This window comes from Parasteatoda tepidariorum, chromosome 11 (assembly GCF_982258835.1).
Source record: "Parasteatoda tepidariorum strain Cologne lab strain chromosome 11, Ptep-v5.0, whole genome shotgun sequence".
NCBI classification, from domain to species: domain Eukaryota; kingdom Metazoa; phylum Arthropoda; class Arachnida; order Araneae; family Theridiidae; genus Parasteatoda; species Parasteatoda tepidariorum.
Window position 1 is genome coordinate 76,027,821 of NC_141765.1, and position 16,662 is coordinate 76,044,482.

General features: G+C 26.4%; 1 protein-coding gene and 1 long non-coding RNA gene across 6 annotated transcripts in view; one reads left to right on the plus strand and one right to left on the minus strand.

Annotated features, from left to right (window-relative positions):
* LOC107452152 (ankyrin repeat domain-containing protein 27) overlaps window positions 1-16,662 on the plus strand; it is a 133,836-nt gene that overhangs the window by 93,960 nt on the left and 23,214 nt on the right. Inside the window, exon 16 of one of the 5 annotated variants that reach the window (XM_043049557.3) lies at window positions 2,154-2,251. The exons of the other annotated variants lie outside the window; for them this stretch is intronic. Within the exon in view, the coding sequence (XP_042905491.1) occupies window positions 2,154-2,245 (92 nt within the window). The 3' untranslated portion in view covers window positions 2,246-2,251. Of the gene's footprint in view, window positions 1-2,153; window positions 2,252-16,662 lie in introns of those variants that run through there. 5 annotated transcript variants of the gene reach the window in all.
* LOC122270791 (uncharacterized) lies at window positions 814-8,859 on the minus strand. Its single transcript, XR_015430192.1, has 5 exons — window positions 8,727-8,859; window positions 3,894-3,944; window positions 2,866-2,930; window positions 2,527-2,591; window positions 814-942 (listed from the first exon to the last, which is right to left on the minus strand). It is a non-coding gene; the product is annotated as an uncharacterized LOC122270791 (long non-coding RNA).

Genomic DNA, 16,662 nt, shown 5'->3' on the forward strand with positions numbered 1-16,662 from the left:
TTATGTCAATATAAAAAACAAAATGGTGTAAAACAATTGTTTAATTTATAATCAAATATCATCCAATGAATCTTCTTGCAATAAAGTAGACTTTTCTTTATTTCATTTTAATCAATTATAAACGCAATCACTTAAAGTAGAAACATATAAAAAAGAAATTTTGATTTGAGTGTTTAAATTTTTTAGGCATAATGAGATAGATGAAATTAAGCACAAATTTTTATTCTAAAATAAAACAATGCAACTCAATAAATAAGTTATTTAAGTTTTGAAAATAATGCTTATATATTTAAAACCAACTTTTATTAATAGAAACTTGCACACAAAAGTTTATTTATCCTATAATTTTGTGTCCATTCATCAAGTCATTAATTTTATTAAATATTAGATAAACATTATATATCATAAGTAGTTTTTTTTTTTAAAAATATTTTGTACCAGTAAATAACGCATCAATTTAATAATTTTAATTATATAAAAGCGGGAATTTTAACAACAATAAAATGCTTAAAGCTTAAAATAAACCATGACCTTTAAAAAGAGTTTTATTTCCTTGAAACAAATCAATAAATCAGTATGTACACTATTTACATATTGACAAATATAATTTCTTTATCCCATTCCAGAATCTTTGCTTTTCAATGAGCCTAGTTTCCTGCAAAAAATAAAACAATTTCATCTTCTATTGTTTTTATTTTAGCTTTCTTTAATAATAACCAAATTGCTGGTACATTATACATTTATCAGTTAACTGTAAAAAAAAAATTTACGAAAAAGTATAATTTGCTCTAAATAAAATGCTTAAAGCTTAAAATGACCTTTAAAAAGAGTTTTATTTCCTTGAAACAAATCAATAAATCAGTATGTACACTATTTACATATTGACAAATATAATTTCTTTATCCCATTCCAGAATCTTTGCTTTTCAATGAGCCTAGTTTCCTGCAAAAAATAAAGCAATTTCATCTTCTATTGTTTTTATTTTAGCTTTCTTTAATAATAACCAAATTGCTGGTACATTATACATGTATCAGTTAACTGTAAAAAAAAAATTAACAAAAAAGTATAATTTGCTCTAAATATGAATTTTTTTAATTCTAGAAACAAAGCTTGAAAAATTTTTCTAATTCTATTAATGAGCAATTCGTAACAGCTTGAGATCGATAATTAGGAAAAGTTAATAGTACTTCTGTATTAAAAATAACCAGTATCAATTATTTAATATTATTTTATACCAATATTTATTTAAAATCCGCAATTAAATTTGTGACATCTTACTTTTAACAATTGCGACAATTACTTTTAAGGGGCATTTCAATAATTTTGAAAGGATGGCAAAGTAAATATATGTGTCTTAGCATTTATATTCAAAAATAATTTTCTGCATCAAGTATTCATTAAAATAATATATATATATATAGATAGATAGATAGATAGATACACATATATATATACACACACACACACACACACACACACACACATATATATATATATATATATATATATATATATATATATATATATATATATATATATATATATATATATATATATATATATTATATATATATATATATATATATATATATATATATATATATATATATATTGGAAATACAAATCTTTTGATTATTCAAACTGATAGTTTTAGGAACTGCATTAGTATTTGTAGAATATGTGATGTTCTGAGCACAGACATGTCAGAAATCAGAGCAAAAAGCTAGAAAAAATATGAGAATAAAGTTGTTTTTTTTATCAGGAATTCAGAAATTTCAATATTATGAACTCGGATATTATTTAACATATTAAATAAACTATTATGCTAAAATAAATGGGGAAAAAATTTATACTTTATTTATTATTAAACCATTAGTATAAAAACTTACTTTTACTATATCTTTTCTTATCAATTTTGTATCTTTTTATCAAATAATTATAAAGCACCATGTAAGAAAAAACTTTTTAATTATCATTCATTTAAAATATATATGATATATTGCCTTAAATATATAAAAACTTGTATTATGTTAATGGATTAAAAAATAATTATGTTCCATAAAATTTAATTACATACTAATATCATAAATTATACACAGCTAAATAATAACATTAATTAAACAATATTGAAATATAGCATTTCTATATTACAGGCAAGCGAGGGAGAGAATCATTCTTTATGGTATCACTAAAATCAAATTTAAATGTTGAATGTTTATTTTGCTTGCTAAATAAATTTGTATAAAAGCAATCAGTTCTTTCCTTTTATATTAGATACTTTGTTAATATATTTAAAGAAAAGAAGGGATATTTTTTAGTTGTTTATTGAAAACATTAATTAATAGTTAAAGGAATAGTTAAATGCTAGAAAGACTTTAATTGGTTCGGTTAATTTCAATTGGCTTAAAATATTGTCCCACATATTGTTTTGAAAAAACACAAAAACCCCAGTTTAAACAAAAAAAACAAACTGGTTTCTTTACAACCACGTGGTAACCTAAGGTAAAATATAAATTTATTTCTTACCATCCTTTTTGCTGATTTTTAAATTTTGAGTTTTTTCTTCATTATTGATTTTCCATTCTGACTCGCTATGAAAGAAAGAAAAAATTATAATTAGAATATGATAGTTGTAAAATCAGTTAAAACAAAAACAGCAAAATAACAAAACATTTCGATCCAAACAAATGAATTCGAAAAAAACAACAAACAATAAGACTTTAATTGGTTCGGTTAATTTCAATTGGCTTAAAATATTCTCCCACATATTGTTTTAGAAAAACACAAAAACCCCAGTTTAAACAAAAAACTGGTTTCTTTCCAACCACGTGGTAACCTAATGTAAAATATAAATTTATTTCTTACCATCCTTTTTGCTGATTTTTAAATTTTGAGTTTTATCTTCATTATTGATCTTCCATTCTGACTCGCTATGAAAGAAAGAAAAAATTATAATTAGAATATGATAGTTGTAAAATCAGTTAAAACAAAAACAACAAAATCAAAGCATTTAAAAAAAACTTTCTGAAATCAAATATGAAAATTAATGTAAATATTTTTATATAAGTTATGGTATATGACAATAAGTTTATTGTTTACCATTTATCTTGTTTATACCCTAAGCATGTGGTGTGTTAGAGGAACTAAATGTGAATTGGTAAATTCAATAAAACTTAGCACAAGCTTGTAGGGGAATACTTTTAGCCTTTCAGTCCAAATTTAATGTGGGCGTCAAAGTTTTTAATTTTTTTCATGCATTTTTTTAAGTAAAATATTTGCTAAAATAATAGCTTTAATACGAATATTATATGCTGGTGAAACTTAAAATGAAAAAATTATATGATATATAATATTATCATTTTAAATAAAATAACGAAAAATATTTCGTTTTTCATTTATAACCCAAAAATAATTTCTTTTAAAATTTTGTTTTCTAACTAGTTAAAAAAATAGAATGATAAAAAAGTGTTATAACAGGCATGTAATGAAAACTGAGAAAACAAATACTAAAATATCATAATGATGTAAAATTGTCAGCACATCTTTTCACCTAATTTATACATTCATAAAGTGCATTTTCCATTGAATACAAAACCTTATTAAGAAAATACTAAATAATAATATTGCAAAAATATCAATATAAAAGCTTGTATGAGTAATAAAAACACTCGTTATTAATAAAGACTGTGTTAGAGAAATACATAAAGTGAACTTAATTTTGAGCACAATTATTATTTCAACAAATTAAAATTCTTTTGCAAATCAAAAATATGTGATTTAATTTAAAAAAATATTAATATTTGAAAAAAATATGTTTCTTTAAAATTATAAGCCATTAATTATTAATTATTTTAAATTACACAAATTATTATAATGTTTCACTATGCTCTTACCTTATTTTCTGTTGATCGCTGGATTAGCATTTCTTGGATCTTTCGTCCTCTCTTTCCATAAAAGAAAAGGAAAAGGAATTGATCAGAATATGATCGTCATAAAAACAGTTAAAAATCAACAAAATCTAAACTGTTTCTAACTAATTATATTATATAATTTTTGTTAAAAACAATTTTTTGATTTAAATGAATTTAATTATGATTTAAATGAAAGAGGAGAATCATATATTAAAATTACAGCAAATATTTTTATTTTTGGTAACTGACAATAAGTTGAATGTCTACCACCTGTCTTTTTTATGCTCAATGCATGTTTTATTTTAGCATAAACTACTGATGATCTTGCTTGAAAATACTTATCATTGGAAAAGACTATAAAATTTAGTCCAGAATTGTAAGGGAACATTTAAAGGGCAGGTCTAAATCTAAAGTAAATAATTTTAATTAAGAAATTTTAACTTATTAGACATCGTTTTTGGAAGTTGGATAAAATATGTGAACTATTAAATGTTTAATAATATTTATAATAAAATTACAAAATAATAATAAGTTAAATATTTTTCAAACATAATTAAGTAGTTTTTAAAGTGAAAAATTTTCTCTTAAAATTTTTTTGATTCTAATTTAGAAAAAGAATAAGTATGTATGGGACCATGGGTGGTGTGGAAGACGTGGGAGCCAATTAGAATTAAAATAAATAGATAAATTCTAAATAAAGCTTTTGTTAGTCAGGGCTCCCTCTGAATTTTAGAAATAAAATTTCCTGATTTTTTGAGGAAAGTTACCAACAATTTCTGGATTATATATTTCCACTACACAGTTATCATCATAAATTAAATTTTAATTAAACAATCAATTAAAGTTACTTTTTTGTAGAAAATATGTTAAGTATACACTTTCTTAAATACAAAATTGTCGAAGGTGAAGGCTGAACAGGTATATTTTAGAATTAACAACCATATAAAAACTCGAAATAGTAAATTACGAAAAATATAAATTAGATGATATAAATTATAGATTTTGCACAATAACTGGAAAAAAAGAATTAGTAATTGTCGTTATAGATTTTATTTTTCATTGAGGACGAACAATATTTAATACAAAAAGTTTTATTTCATGAAAAATAAATTATTATACTGAAAATACTATTATACTGAAAATATTATTATACGGTAGACGCCGCTTAATGTGATCACGGTTAATGTTATCAATCGTTTAATGTTATCAAAATCACTTAGTCCTGTCCGTTTATATCAAAATACATTGAAAAATCATCGTTTATTGTAATCAAATGTTCGTTTATTGTTATCAGTTTAGGTGTAAATTTTATTTTCCTGAAATCAATAAAAGCAAGAAGGAAAACCTTTTTTTTTGTTTAAAGTGTTTCCTAAAACTTACCAAAAGTCCAAACGGGGCTCGTATATTATCTTTTAAACACATGTTATTAGGAGGGGGGTATTTTGCCATTTTTGGTCAAGCATTGTAAAATTTTGTAGCACTGGACGATTTCAAATTCCCCGAAATCCTAAATAAAGAAAAAAGAAGACCTGCCAGTAACGAGTCAATGTTTGTCACGAGCCCTTTTTTAGAAGAACTAAACAATGTGACAGATGATGTGTCCCAGCCACTATGGGAAGGGTTTAAGGGGTGACCTTCAAAAGGGAACATTGTTTCGGGTATGTCACTTGATCTTGGCAGATTGCTTACTGAGTCACTATTGGTCAAACCATAAAATTGGGGGGGGGGTGATAGTGGAACTGCCACATCTAAGTGTTTAAAAGACGCATGCAGAAGATTAGCATAAATTTTCACTTTACCATAGTTCATACGGTTTGTAACCTGATTTGTTTTTTATAATGGAAAGGAAATAGAGAGATCTTACTGTGAAAGAAAAGGTTGACATTTTAAATCGTTACAATAAATTGCCAAAAATGAGCCAAAGGAACGCTGCTGTTCAATTGAAAGTTTTTCAGCCGCTTTTGTGCAAAATTTTAAAAAATCTTGAAGATATCAAAAAAAAGTGCACTTTGAACGAAAATCTGAATTGTAAAAGAAATCGAGATGGAAAAGACAAAGAGGTTGAATCTGCATTGAAACTCTGGTTCACAAACGTTCGTGAAAGGGACGCTCGTGTTAATGGTCCAATTTTGCACCAAAAAGCTGAAGATTTAGCTGCGAAATTGGGTAAAGGAAACTTCATAGCCACCGAAAGATGGTTCCACTCCTGGAAAAAGAGGCAGAACATACTCTTCCGAAGGACACATGGGGAACAAAAGGATGCCGATAATGTAGCCGCAGATCAGTGGATTAAGAAGAATGACCTAAACTTATTGCCACATATTCACTTGAAGATGTGTATAACGCTGATGAAACTGGCCTATATTTTGGTGCATTGCCTGAACACACCTACATGTTTCAGAAGGAAAGTACACAAGGGTGTAAAACCTCCAAGGAACGCCTAACTGTGCTATGTTGAGCTAGTATGACCGGCACTAAATAAAAACTTTTAGTGATTGGAAAAAGTAAGAAGCCTCGCTGTTTCAAAGGTGTGAAAAATCTGCCCGTCGATTATTTTGCCAACAAAACGGCTTGGATGACTACCACCATCTTTAACGAATGGCTATTAAAATGGGACAAGCGACTAAAACGGAACATACTCCTGCTCATAGACAACTGCACTGCGCATGATGTAACTGTTTCATTAAAGAAGATAAGTGTCGTGTTCTTACCACCAAACACCACTTCTTTAATTCAACCGTGTGACCAGGGAATTATCTGCATCTTGAAGGCATATTACAGAAAGGAAATGCGTACAAGGATCTTAGAAAATATGGAAGACCAAGACGCTGAAGATCTTAATGCGAATGCTCTAGCCAAAAAACAAATGTTTTGGATGCCATACATTTGTTAACAATGTCATGGAATAATGTGTCGGAAAAAACAATTCGAAATTGTTTTAGTCATGGAGGATTTTGTCAACCAGAGGACAACAATGCTGCTGTGATGAAAGAAATGGAAGACGTTTTCAATCCCCCATCCGATATGAATGCTGAGGATTTTGAAGCATGGATGGAGATCGGCGAGAAGGTTGAGACTTCTACTTCGTTAACTGATGAGGACATTTGCGAAGCCGTATGTGTCAAAGATCAAGCTTTGTCACAAGATTCTGATGCCGATGATGAACCCGAAAGTGTTATCGAGGACAAAATTCTGACGCCTGCTCAGATGAGGGAGGCACTTCGATCTTACGTCTAGGTGTGCAAAACAAAGCCGACGCGGAACACTTTCATAAACATTATGATTATGAGCGATTCGTAAATGACTTGCTTCGAAAGAATGCTAAACAATCGACAATTGATGATTTCTTTTTCAGTTAATAATTAACCTTTTGTATTGTTTTGTGCAGTTCATCATTAAATATGTAAGTATACTAACTAATTCTTTTTCTTTAGTGTACATTAATTTCTGTTAAATACTATAGAGTTTTACAGCAACAACTCCTAATTTAAAATAATTTTTATTTTAATATGTATGTAAAAAAATCATTTTTTAGCTTAAATTTTTTTCGTTTACTGTATTGTAATCAATCGGTTATTGTTATCAAATCAGATTCGTCCCGATATTATCACATTGAGCAGCGTCTACTGTACTCATAAATAAATTTTAAAAATAATACTCTAATTTCAATTTTAAAAAATCAAACCTAATTTTAAATCAAATTAGTTTTATAACAAATTTAATTTTACAACATAATAATTTTGTAACAAATTAATTCATTTTAAAACAAATTAATTCATTTTAAAACAAATTAATTCATTTTAAAACAAATTTAATCGTAAAATTAAACTTAATATAAAGATTTGAAATGTTCTTAAACATTTACAGCAATTCATTAAATGCAAAAGATGGATAAAAACAACAAAATAAAAATTAGAAATACTGTCCTTCTATTTAATATGTCCTTTTGTTATTTATTTATTTAGAACAAAAATATATTATATTGAGTATCAAAACAAATAAATTATTTATAAATATATGTTGTTAATTTTTTAAAAATCACATTTTTTTTAATTTTTTAAAAATATAATATTGAATGATTTGTTAGCCAGACAATTAAAATCTTTCTACCCTTATTAAGAAAACGCATTGCTTGAAGACATTATTCTGAAAATGCTCGAAAAAAGTTTAAAAATGGAAGTGTTTAGTGGAACAATTTTTAGCATGTTTAACAACGTTATATATTTTTTCATTTAAAAAAGTCAAATCAGAAAAATATCAACATTAAAGTATAATTTAAATATAAAATAACTAATTAAAGATGAGAAAATTTAAACTCCTACTATTTATTTATTTATTTTATGGTGGTTCGAATAATATTTCAAATTACTTCTTATATCTAATCAAAGGTATTATTTGAAACAATAAGTGACACCCGCGGTTTAGATAATTCAAATTATGTTTTTTTACAGTCCTTCAAAGAAAAAAATGGCTACTGAAATGAAGTAAATTATTAAATTAATCAATGCTTCTGAAAAATGAAAGAAGCATTTGTTATTAATGCCTAAGAAATTATAAATTCTTCTTTTATTAGATAGAGTTAATTGAACTTTTATTTATTAAAAAAATCGTCTAATTCATTTTAAAACTAAACTAGCAGCTTACAGGAGAGCATAAGATGAAATAGCCAACTAAAATATTATAGTTATAAAACATAATTTCTAAAAACCTAGCAAATAAAATCAAAACAAATTAAACTAATTATAAAAAAGCTATTTAATTAATAAGTAAAACAAATTTTTAAAATACATGAGCTAAAGAGAAAAAACTTGTTACTTATTTGCTCTTTTGAAGTGGAACCATTTCTATTTTTCCAAGAAAGATGGGAGACCCCTTTAGAGACTAAGGGCTATGTTTATCTCCTTTTTTACACCTTTTTCGCCAATGTGCTCCTTTCCTTTTCTCCCCCACATTCTTTTTACTTCAAGGACTTCAAACATACTTATCTGGTGACTTCAAGCAGTAATCAATATCTATTTTGAATTCTTAAAGACAATTTCTGGTCCTCATAATAAAAATTAATATGCACTAAAACCTTTTATTAACTATTAGCGATAAGCAAGCTTACTAAATTAAATAATTATTGAAGTCAAAATTCATTTGAGTACTTTTGGTAAGAAAATTTTTTAATACATATAAACTGGGAAATAATGCTTACATATATGTTTTGATTTGCGGAGTAGAAAATTAGAATATCGTTTCTTTATAATGAACAGTAAAGCTTCCATAATTAAGCACGTTTAAGTAAATAAACCATTTTTTAGTTTTCATCAGCTTTTTAAATATTTTAGTACGTAAAAAACACGTTCTGCTTTTATGAAATATTTTTATAAATAATTAAGTAACTTTAATTGGGCAAATTTATTTACATTAGCAAACTGGCTGTGTAAAATATGATATTAGCATTACAAAATTATAAATTTATAAAAAATATATATATTTTCTTCTAAAAGTCTTTCTAAGTTACTCCCCATTAAAAAAAATGTTTTTTGTTTATTTATGAATGCACGAAGACTGGTTTTTTTTTATATCATTCACTTACATTACTAAATTATAATTATATTTTTGGTTGAAAGCTAATGATCACAAAGATTTAAAATCCTAAATAACCAACTGCAACAAATTCATTACCTTGGATACTTTAAGCAAAAATTTGAGGTTACTTTACTTTTCTACTAAATACTTACTTCTTTTAACTATCTTCATAAGGATAATGATGTTCTTTTAACTTTCTTACAGATGATATTCATACGATGAAATTCTATTTAGCTATGCAGATTTTTAATTTCTATGGCATTAAAATTCACGATTTTTAAATTCTTTAACATAAAAATCGTAACTTTTACTTTAAAACTTTATTTTATTTACGTTTAAGCAACAACATTGATTTTAGAAATCCATTATTAGTTTTCACACAGTTTTATTTAGTTTATATTTTAAATTTATATTTTAAAACACGCTTATATACACACAGTTTATATTTTATAACATGCATAGAAATTTTTTGAAGTAACATGAGTTTTTATTTTGCTATTATTTGCATAGCTATCACTTGTAAAAAAAGTTATTTTTTATTTTATCATTTGAAACTTTAAATATTTTATTAAATGCATAGTTAAAAATTACCTGTCTATTTTTTGTTTAAAAATCATTCCATTTATACAAAAATAAAAAATAGCAGGCTTTACCCTTTTCATACTCCGCTCACCAACTCCCGTAATTGCTTATCATTCATTCAGCATTGATTTTTTTTTCTTTATGTATACTTCCTTAAGCTGCAATATTTTTCACTTTTCAATAAACGCATAACATTTTCTTTTCAAAATATACAAGTATTGTAGCTTTATGTAAGAACATTTTGTTAAGCATAATGAAATAGAGGATTTAATAAATTTGAAAAATAATTATCTATACTTAAAAAAAAACACTTAAGGAATACAGATTGTGTAAATCCATTGGAAAAAGTAATGAGAAGTAATTTTACTCGTTAACAAGACTTATTAAAGTTTAAACAGGGAACAGTTTAAAAGTTATTTATTAAGTTTATTGTTTTTAAAAATGTCAATATAAATATTAAGAGTGATATTAGGCAACAAACAAATCTCTCTCTCACGCTGTCTTTTGCTACTTTTGATTGACAACAACTTGAGCGCAAGCTTATAAAATAAATTTTTTATGACAATGCATAAATAGTCAATGGTCAATATTTAAAGCAAAAAAACTTAAAGAAAGATATAACGAATGAGTATTTAAATTTTCAATTGCTTTCGAACATATTGGAATTCCAAAACAAAATTCTTGTTAAGTATACACATAAATCCTCCCTTTCATCAAATTAAATTTTAATCAAGTTACCTTTCAGCTAACTACGTGAAGAAAAAGTTTTGTCTAAATTACCGCATTCTATGATAATAAAATTTTTTCAAAACAAAACCATAACTCTGTTAATAAAACCAAGTATTTAAACCATTTATTTGGTATTTTTTTTTTTTTTTGTTAAAATGATAGCAGTTTACCGGATACTCTAGCTTTCAAAATTATAGCTCTTATAACCTCACATTTAGAAAAAAATATAAAACTGAATAGTAAATTTTTCTGAACAAAAGGTTTTTATATAGTGCTCTAAACTATCATGGTAAAATTACTGAATTTTACCACGTTTATCGCATTTCAACTCAAATTATAAAATCTAAATTTTTTGTTATTTTTACCGAAAACATTAATTAACCACTTCGTTAAAAAATACTGAGCTTTTTGGTGTTCCTCTACAGCCAGAAATAAAGTAAGTTTTACAATATTTTGGTAGTTTTGATAAAATTTTCTTTTCTAGCAAACATATCAACCAATCGTAGTAATTTTTTATTAACAATTAATAATTCTTAAGTTAACAATCGAAATCTTAATTTTCTCTACAACTCATCATAACTTCAAATAATAAATCTTATTGTTTATCACAGTAAAACAAACAACGTGAATAGAAAAAGAAGGTGCGTAAAAGGCAATAATAAAATTGCAATTAATTTTCTAACATATTTGAAGACTGGTATTAAGTTCATAAACAAAATTAGCCTTTACAGAGCGTAAAATTTCAAATTAGTATTTGCATTTCTTTGTTCTGCAGAGCAGTCAGCGCAGTATTTTTTTACACCAGATTTTGCAGATAACAATTTCCAAACTAATAATAGAATAGTCGTTTTTCTATTTCATCGCACTCCCTGTCCATTTTGCTGTAATCCTTCGTAATTTTATTTTATAACTGTCATTGAACAGCAGACCCGAATTTAAGCTCACGACTATCAATGTTCAACTTTGTATCCTTGTAATTTTGAATCTAATTCAAAAAATAAGAGAACTCTTATACAAAGGAAATTGCCTTCGTGGAGAACTTTTTCATGGTGAGGAAAACCACAAAAACCTCCCACTGTTAAGCAAGACGAAGATGGGACTCTTAATAATCCACGATGCGTCTATCACTTGAAATATTTTACGCCAGCCGGGTACGAAATTCGTATCAGCCAGCAATTCTTAGGATTCAAATCCTCAAAACTCATTAGTAGGCTAGCGTTCTTTCCCCTGAGCCACCACCGCTTATCCTTCGTAATTTGAAACTTCTAAATCTTATACTTTTTGCACAGCAAAGCAAAATGTAAAGTTAAAATAAGCACCCAAAAATAGCGGAGGGGACTTCGCTCCTTAGGGCTTTTTTATTTAGAGGGAAACACATTATAATAAATATTTCTTTCAGGATTCTGCTCAATAATTTAGTAGTTTTCCTCCCGCTGTCTAGGAATTTTTTCATATAAAAAATTAAATAAAAATACAATATATTAATAATTATTTTCAGAATATTTTTCTAATTAAAAAGATGAAATCCAGTTTAGAAGTATCTGAGTTAACTCCTCAAAGTAAATATACTAAAAAATGGACATTTAAATGCATGAATTAAAAAAGATCCAACATTTTACGCATTTATGTCTAGATGTAATATTTAAATTATACTAAGTTTTGGAAGTTGCGAGATAAAAAGACTTCACAATTTTGTTACCATTAACTTTCTTCCTTTTTTTAATAATTTATTAACAGTGTCTAACTTCTGCCTGAAAAAAAATTAATAAACATTTCTTAATTTCTAAAAAAAAATTCTAACAAGAAATTTTAAAATAATCCTACTTAAAAGTTATTACTATAATGAGAAAAAAATACTATGATGCTTCTTCAGAGTTTTATAATAGTTAAACATCTGTTTACGTATTTGTTGAAGAAATATAATGTGCATACATTGTAAAAAATCAAGATCAAAGTTCAAGAAATATCGCAGTGATGCATGAACACGAAGCTTATTACAAATTTATTAGATAAATTACTCAAATTTCTGAGGGTTCAAAGAATCTAATTTCTTGTTTTTTAATGTTCTTTTTTTATACCTGCACACAATTATATCTGTTTGTATTTGAAGAAACTTGATTAATTTGTATCATGGCGTATTAAACGTACTATTATCTCAATAGTTGTGAAAGACTCAAATAGTCGTTCACCATGGTTTAAATAGTTTACAAACTTTCAACTGTTTAGATAAAGAGCTGAAAGATAAGTGAAAGAGAGGAAAATGATGTTGTGTGGCCTCGATCGTTTTGTCCTTTTATTAATTGCAAAAAATAATAAGCTAGAGTGGTACTAATTTGAACAGTACATACCTATAAATGGTTTACATAAAGCATAAAAGTGAAGCTCTTTCCATGTTGAAGTTCTCATCATCAAGTAAAGTTGTCTTACTAATTAAAAATAATATCTTAATAGTAAATCTAAAATTATTTTTTTAAAATTTAGAATTAATCAACGTACTTATTTTTTTATTTACTTTTGTAATTTTCCATATCCGGTAGAAACACTTCTGTTTGATATTTTTTAAATTGCATTTTGAGCTGTAAAAGATTTTCACTCTGTATTACTTACGTTAAAACTGTTTTATGAGTAAACTATAAAATATGAGAATTTTGTGTTGTTTTTATTTTTTCATTTATTTACTTTTTTTAAGGAAAATAAGTAGTTTAATGGAAATCTAATCACAAACGATTTAAAAAAGTAATTTCATTAAAATTTTAAATAATAATAATGAAGCAAAGAAGTAAAAAATTAAATGGATGTTTAGGGGAGCTTCATTCAAGGTAAAGTATAAGAAAATGAAACAAAGTGGTGAAAAAGCCCAAGGCTTCTCAAGAACTACCACCAACAGGGAGAGAGGAAAAACGCATAACCGGACATCATTAATTTTCCTTTTTACCCTACAGAAAGGGGATCTACAGCTGCTCCCCATCAACAGCTCATCCCTATAAAAAAAACTGCAACTTCTTATTCTAAAACAAACGTATGTACTTTTTCTAGTAATCAATATTTAAATATGAAGGACGCACTAATATGCATAGAAAAAATTTTTTATTTCTAAATTTGCATTGCGTAAAATTTATCCTTATGATTCTCATTTTGACATTACATAATAATAATACATACTGATTAATTCATATTGATACATAAAAAACAACGTTTTTAGATGTACAGAAAAAGAGTTCTAGTTCTTACCACATACAAAAGTGTTTCAACTACAAATTACTAATTTTAGATCATTCATTCTTAAAAATATTTAAATTATTATAATTTTATCGTTGACCAGTCTGGGCAATGAGGAGGCAGTGGGTAAAATATGTATCTGTTTTTATATAAATAATTCAAAATAATATTTTCATTCAAGTTTTTTGAACAATCTATGATTTTCCATGCTTGTCAATGAAAACACCAATAAAAATGCATCATTAAAGCTTGCAAACATTCACATCAATAACAATGTTATTTGTTTTACAGCAATTGTTTAAGAGTTAACCTAAATATGTTTCCTAGGAAGTCACTAAATTCTTTTCCGTCTTCAGTATTCATATTTATATAAGAAATGATGCCAAGTAATTATGTATAAATTAACCATACAGGAATATAAAAACACTTTAAGGTAATTTCATGTAAAAATATTAATATCACTCCCTTATGAAAAGAAAAAGAAAAAAATTCAGCTTGGGAAACAATCAACTACAAGTATAAGAAGATCAAAAATTATAGCCTGATTTGATCTTTTTGTGTTGCTTTTTTATTAATGCTTATGTTATCTGATTTTTTATTTATTTATTTTTATTTATTTATTTTTTCGACTCATACAGATTTTTACTTGAGACTATAGTTTTGAAGTTGATGTAATCGAAAAGTGTGCAAACCTGGAACACCATTTTTGTAAAGAATAATAACATTTCCTCTAACCAATCCTAAAAATTTCCTTTCATATGAACTTGGGAAGAAAAAAAAGGCTGCTTCATATGAATTTTTGGGGGAAAAAAAGAAGAAAAAAGGCTGCAGTGCTCACCGAACTTGATACTTGCTTTTTCTCAATATCAAATACATTTTTTTCTATATCAGAAAATTGAAGGGGACACCGCTTGTTTTGGGAGTTGAACTTAACGTTTGCTATTCATTTTGCATTTCTGCTCACTTAGAGCTTTAAATTACTAAGGTGTATAGAAAACTATACAAGGATTACAATGGAAGAAAAAAATTAACATTCGATAGTTAATTTGAGAATCTGTAACTGCTAAACTTGATGGGAAAATAGACCAAAGTTACTCTACAGGCTGCAGGACTGCAACTGAGTTGAAATTTGGCATGTTGAAAGGACCAAATTTACCGTATTTTTCGGCGAAAGCGCCGCACATCGATAAAAATGAAATTTTTAAAAAAAAAGTTATAGTAAGCGCCGCAATGACGCTAAACCGCGCATATCAGCATCCTTTTAGAAGAGACCTTTAAATTACCATTTACAATATCTGCATAAAAAAAAATAAAAAATTTTTATGCATTTCATAAGGTAAAGTTTTAATTTCTAAATTATAATAAAAAATTTCTTTTTCAGCAAAAAAAAAGCAACAAAAAAAGTTCTCTTTCAGCAAAAAAAGAAAACAACAGAACAATATAAAATAAAGTTGTTCTTACCAGTTGGCACCGCGCCAAAAAGCAGAAGAACAGCGAAAAAATATTTATATGTTCAGTAGCTGAATTAACGCTGAACTGATTACAGAAATCCGTAAAACAATGTAATAAGAAAAAAAAAATTTATTAAAAGAAAGATTTTAAAATAAAAAGATTTTAAAATTTATTACTGTTAAAAATTTGAGGAAAAACTAATACATAATAACGAAACAGCTAATAATAACGAAATAACCAATAATAACAATAAGAAATAACTAAACAGGCCCCAAAAAAATTCTGAAGAAATGAGCGAAGGGGAATTAAAGTTTCACTTTCCCAATCTTTGCGGGTGTAATTTTAGTGGGTAGAATGTCCTCTCCTTCAATGAAAATAACCCAATGTGACTCAACTTAAAAAGAGAAGAAAATGTTTAAAAGACCCACCTCCTCCACGTGTCATTTCTACTGGAGCTGTTTGGGAGGAATTAATCCGTTATATTTTAAAGGGGTTGGGGAAAAGAAAAGGGTATGGGATCCTTAATTCAGCACTTAATCTGATCTACTTTTTTTTAAAGAAATTTATATTGATAAGACAAAAAAAAAATCAGCTATATTCTTTTTATTTGGAATTTTATTCTGTTCAAGTAACTTACTTTATTTTATCTTTTAAAAATAAAAAAGAAGCTTGAAAAAAAAAATAATAAATCTGTGTCAAAGGAAACATTTGTTTCTTAAGCAGTTTAAAATAAATTGAGAAGTAAAAACACCCGCATTTCCAATGAGCAAAGTAAAGAAATGCAAGTTGGAAAAAACAGATCAATCAATCTTGACAGCTGGGCTTGTGCTATACTGATTCCCCCCCTCCCCCATTTCCCTCCTCTGTTTGACCATAAATTAGCCACACCCAGTTTACATTGAAACTACCATGTGGACAACAAAATGAATTCTATCCCTTTTGCGGTTTTTTATTCGATTCATTAATTTTTTTATTTTGCCGCTTTTTATTAGTTATTAACTGCTAATGTTTTTTTTTCCTTGTTAATAGTTCTTTGTTGTTTTTTTATTTTTTATCTTTATTAGTTTTTAGCTTGTTTTTTGCTTGTTCTTAGCATTAATTGTTAAAAAAAATTTTTTGTAGTTTCTTGTTAGCTTTTTTTTTCCATGCGAGATTAGCCTCTTTTGTTAAAACAAAATGTTATCTAAAAGAAAAA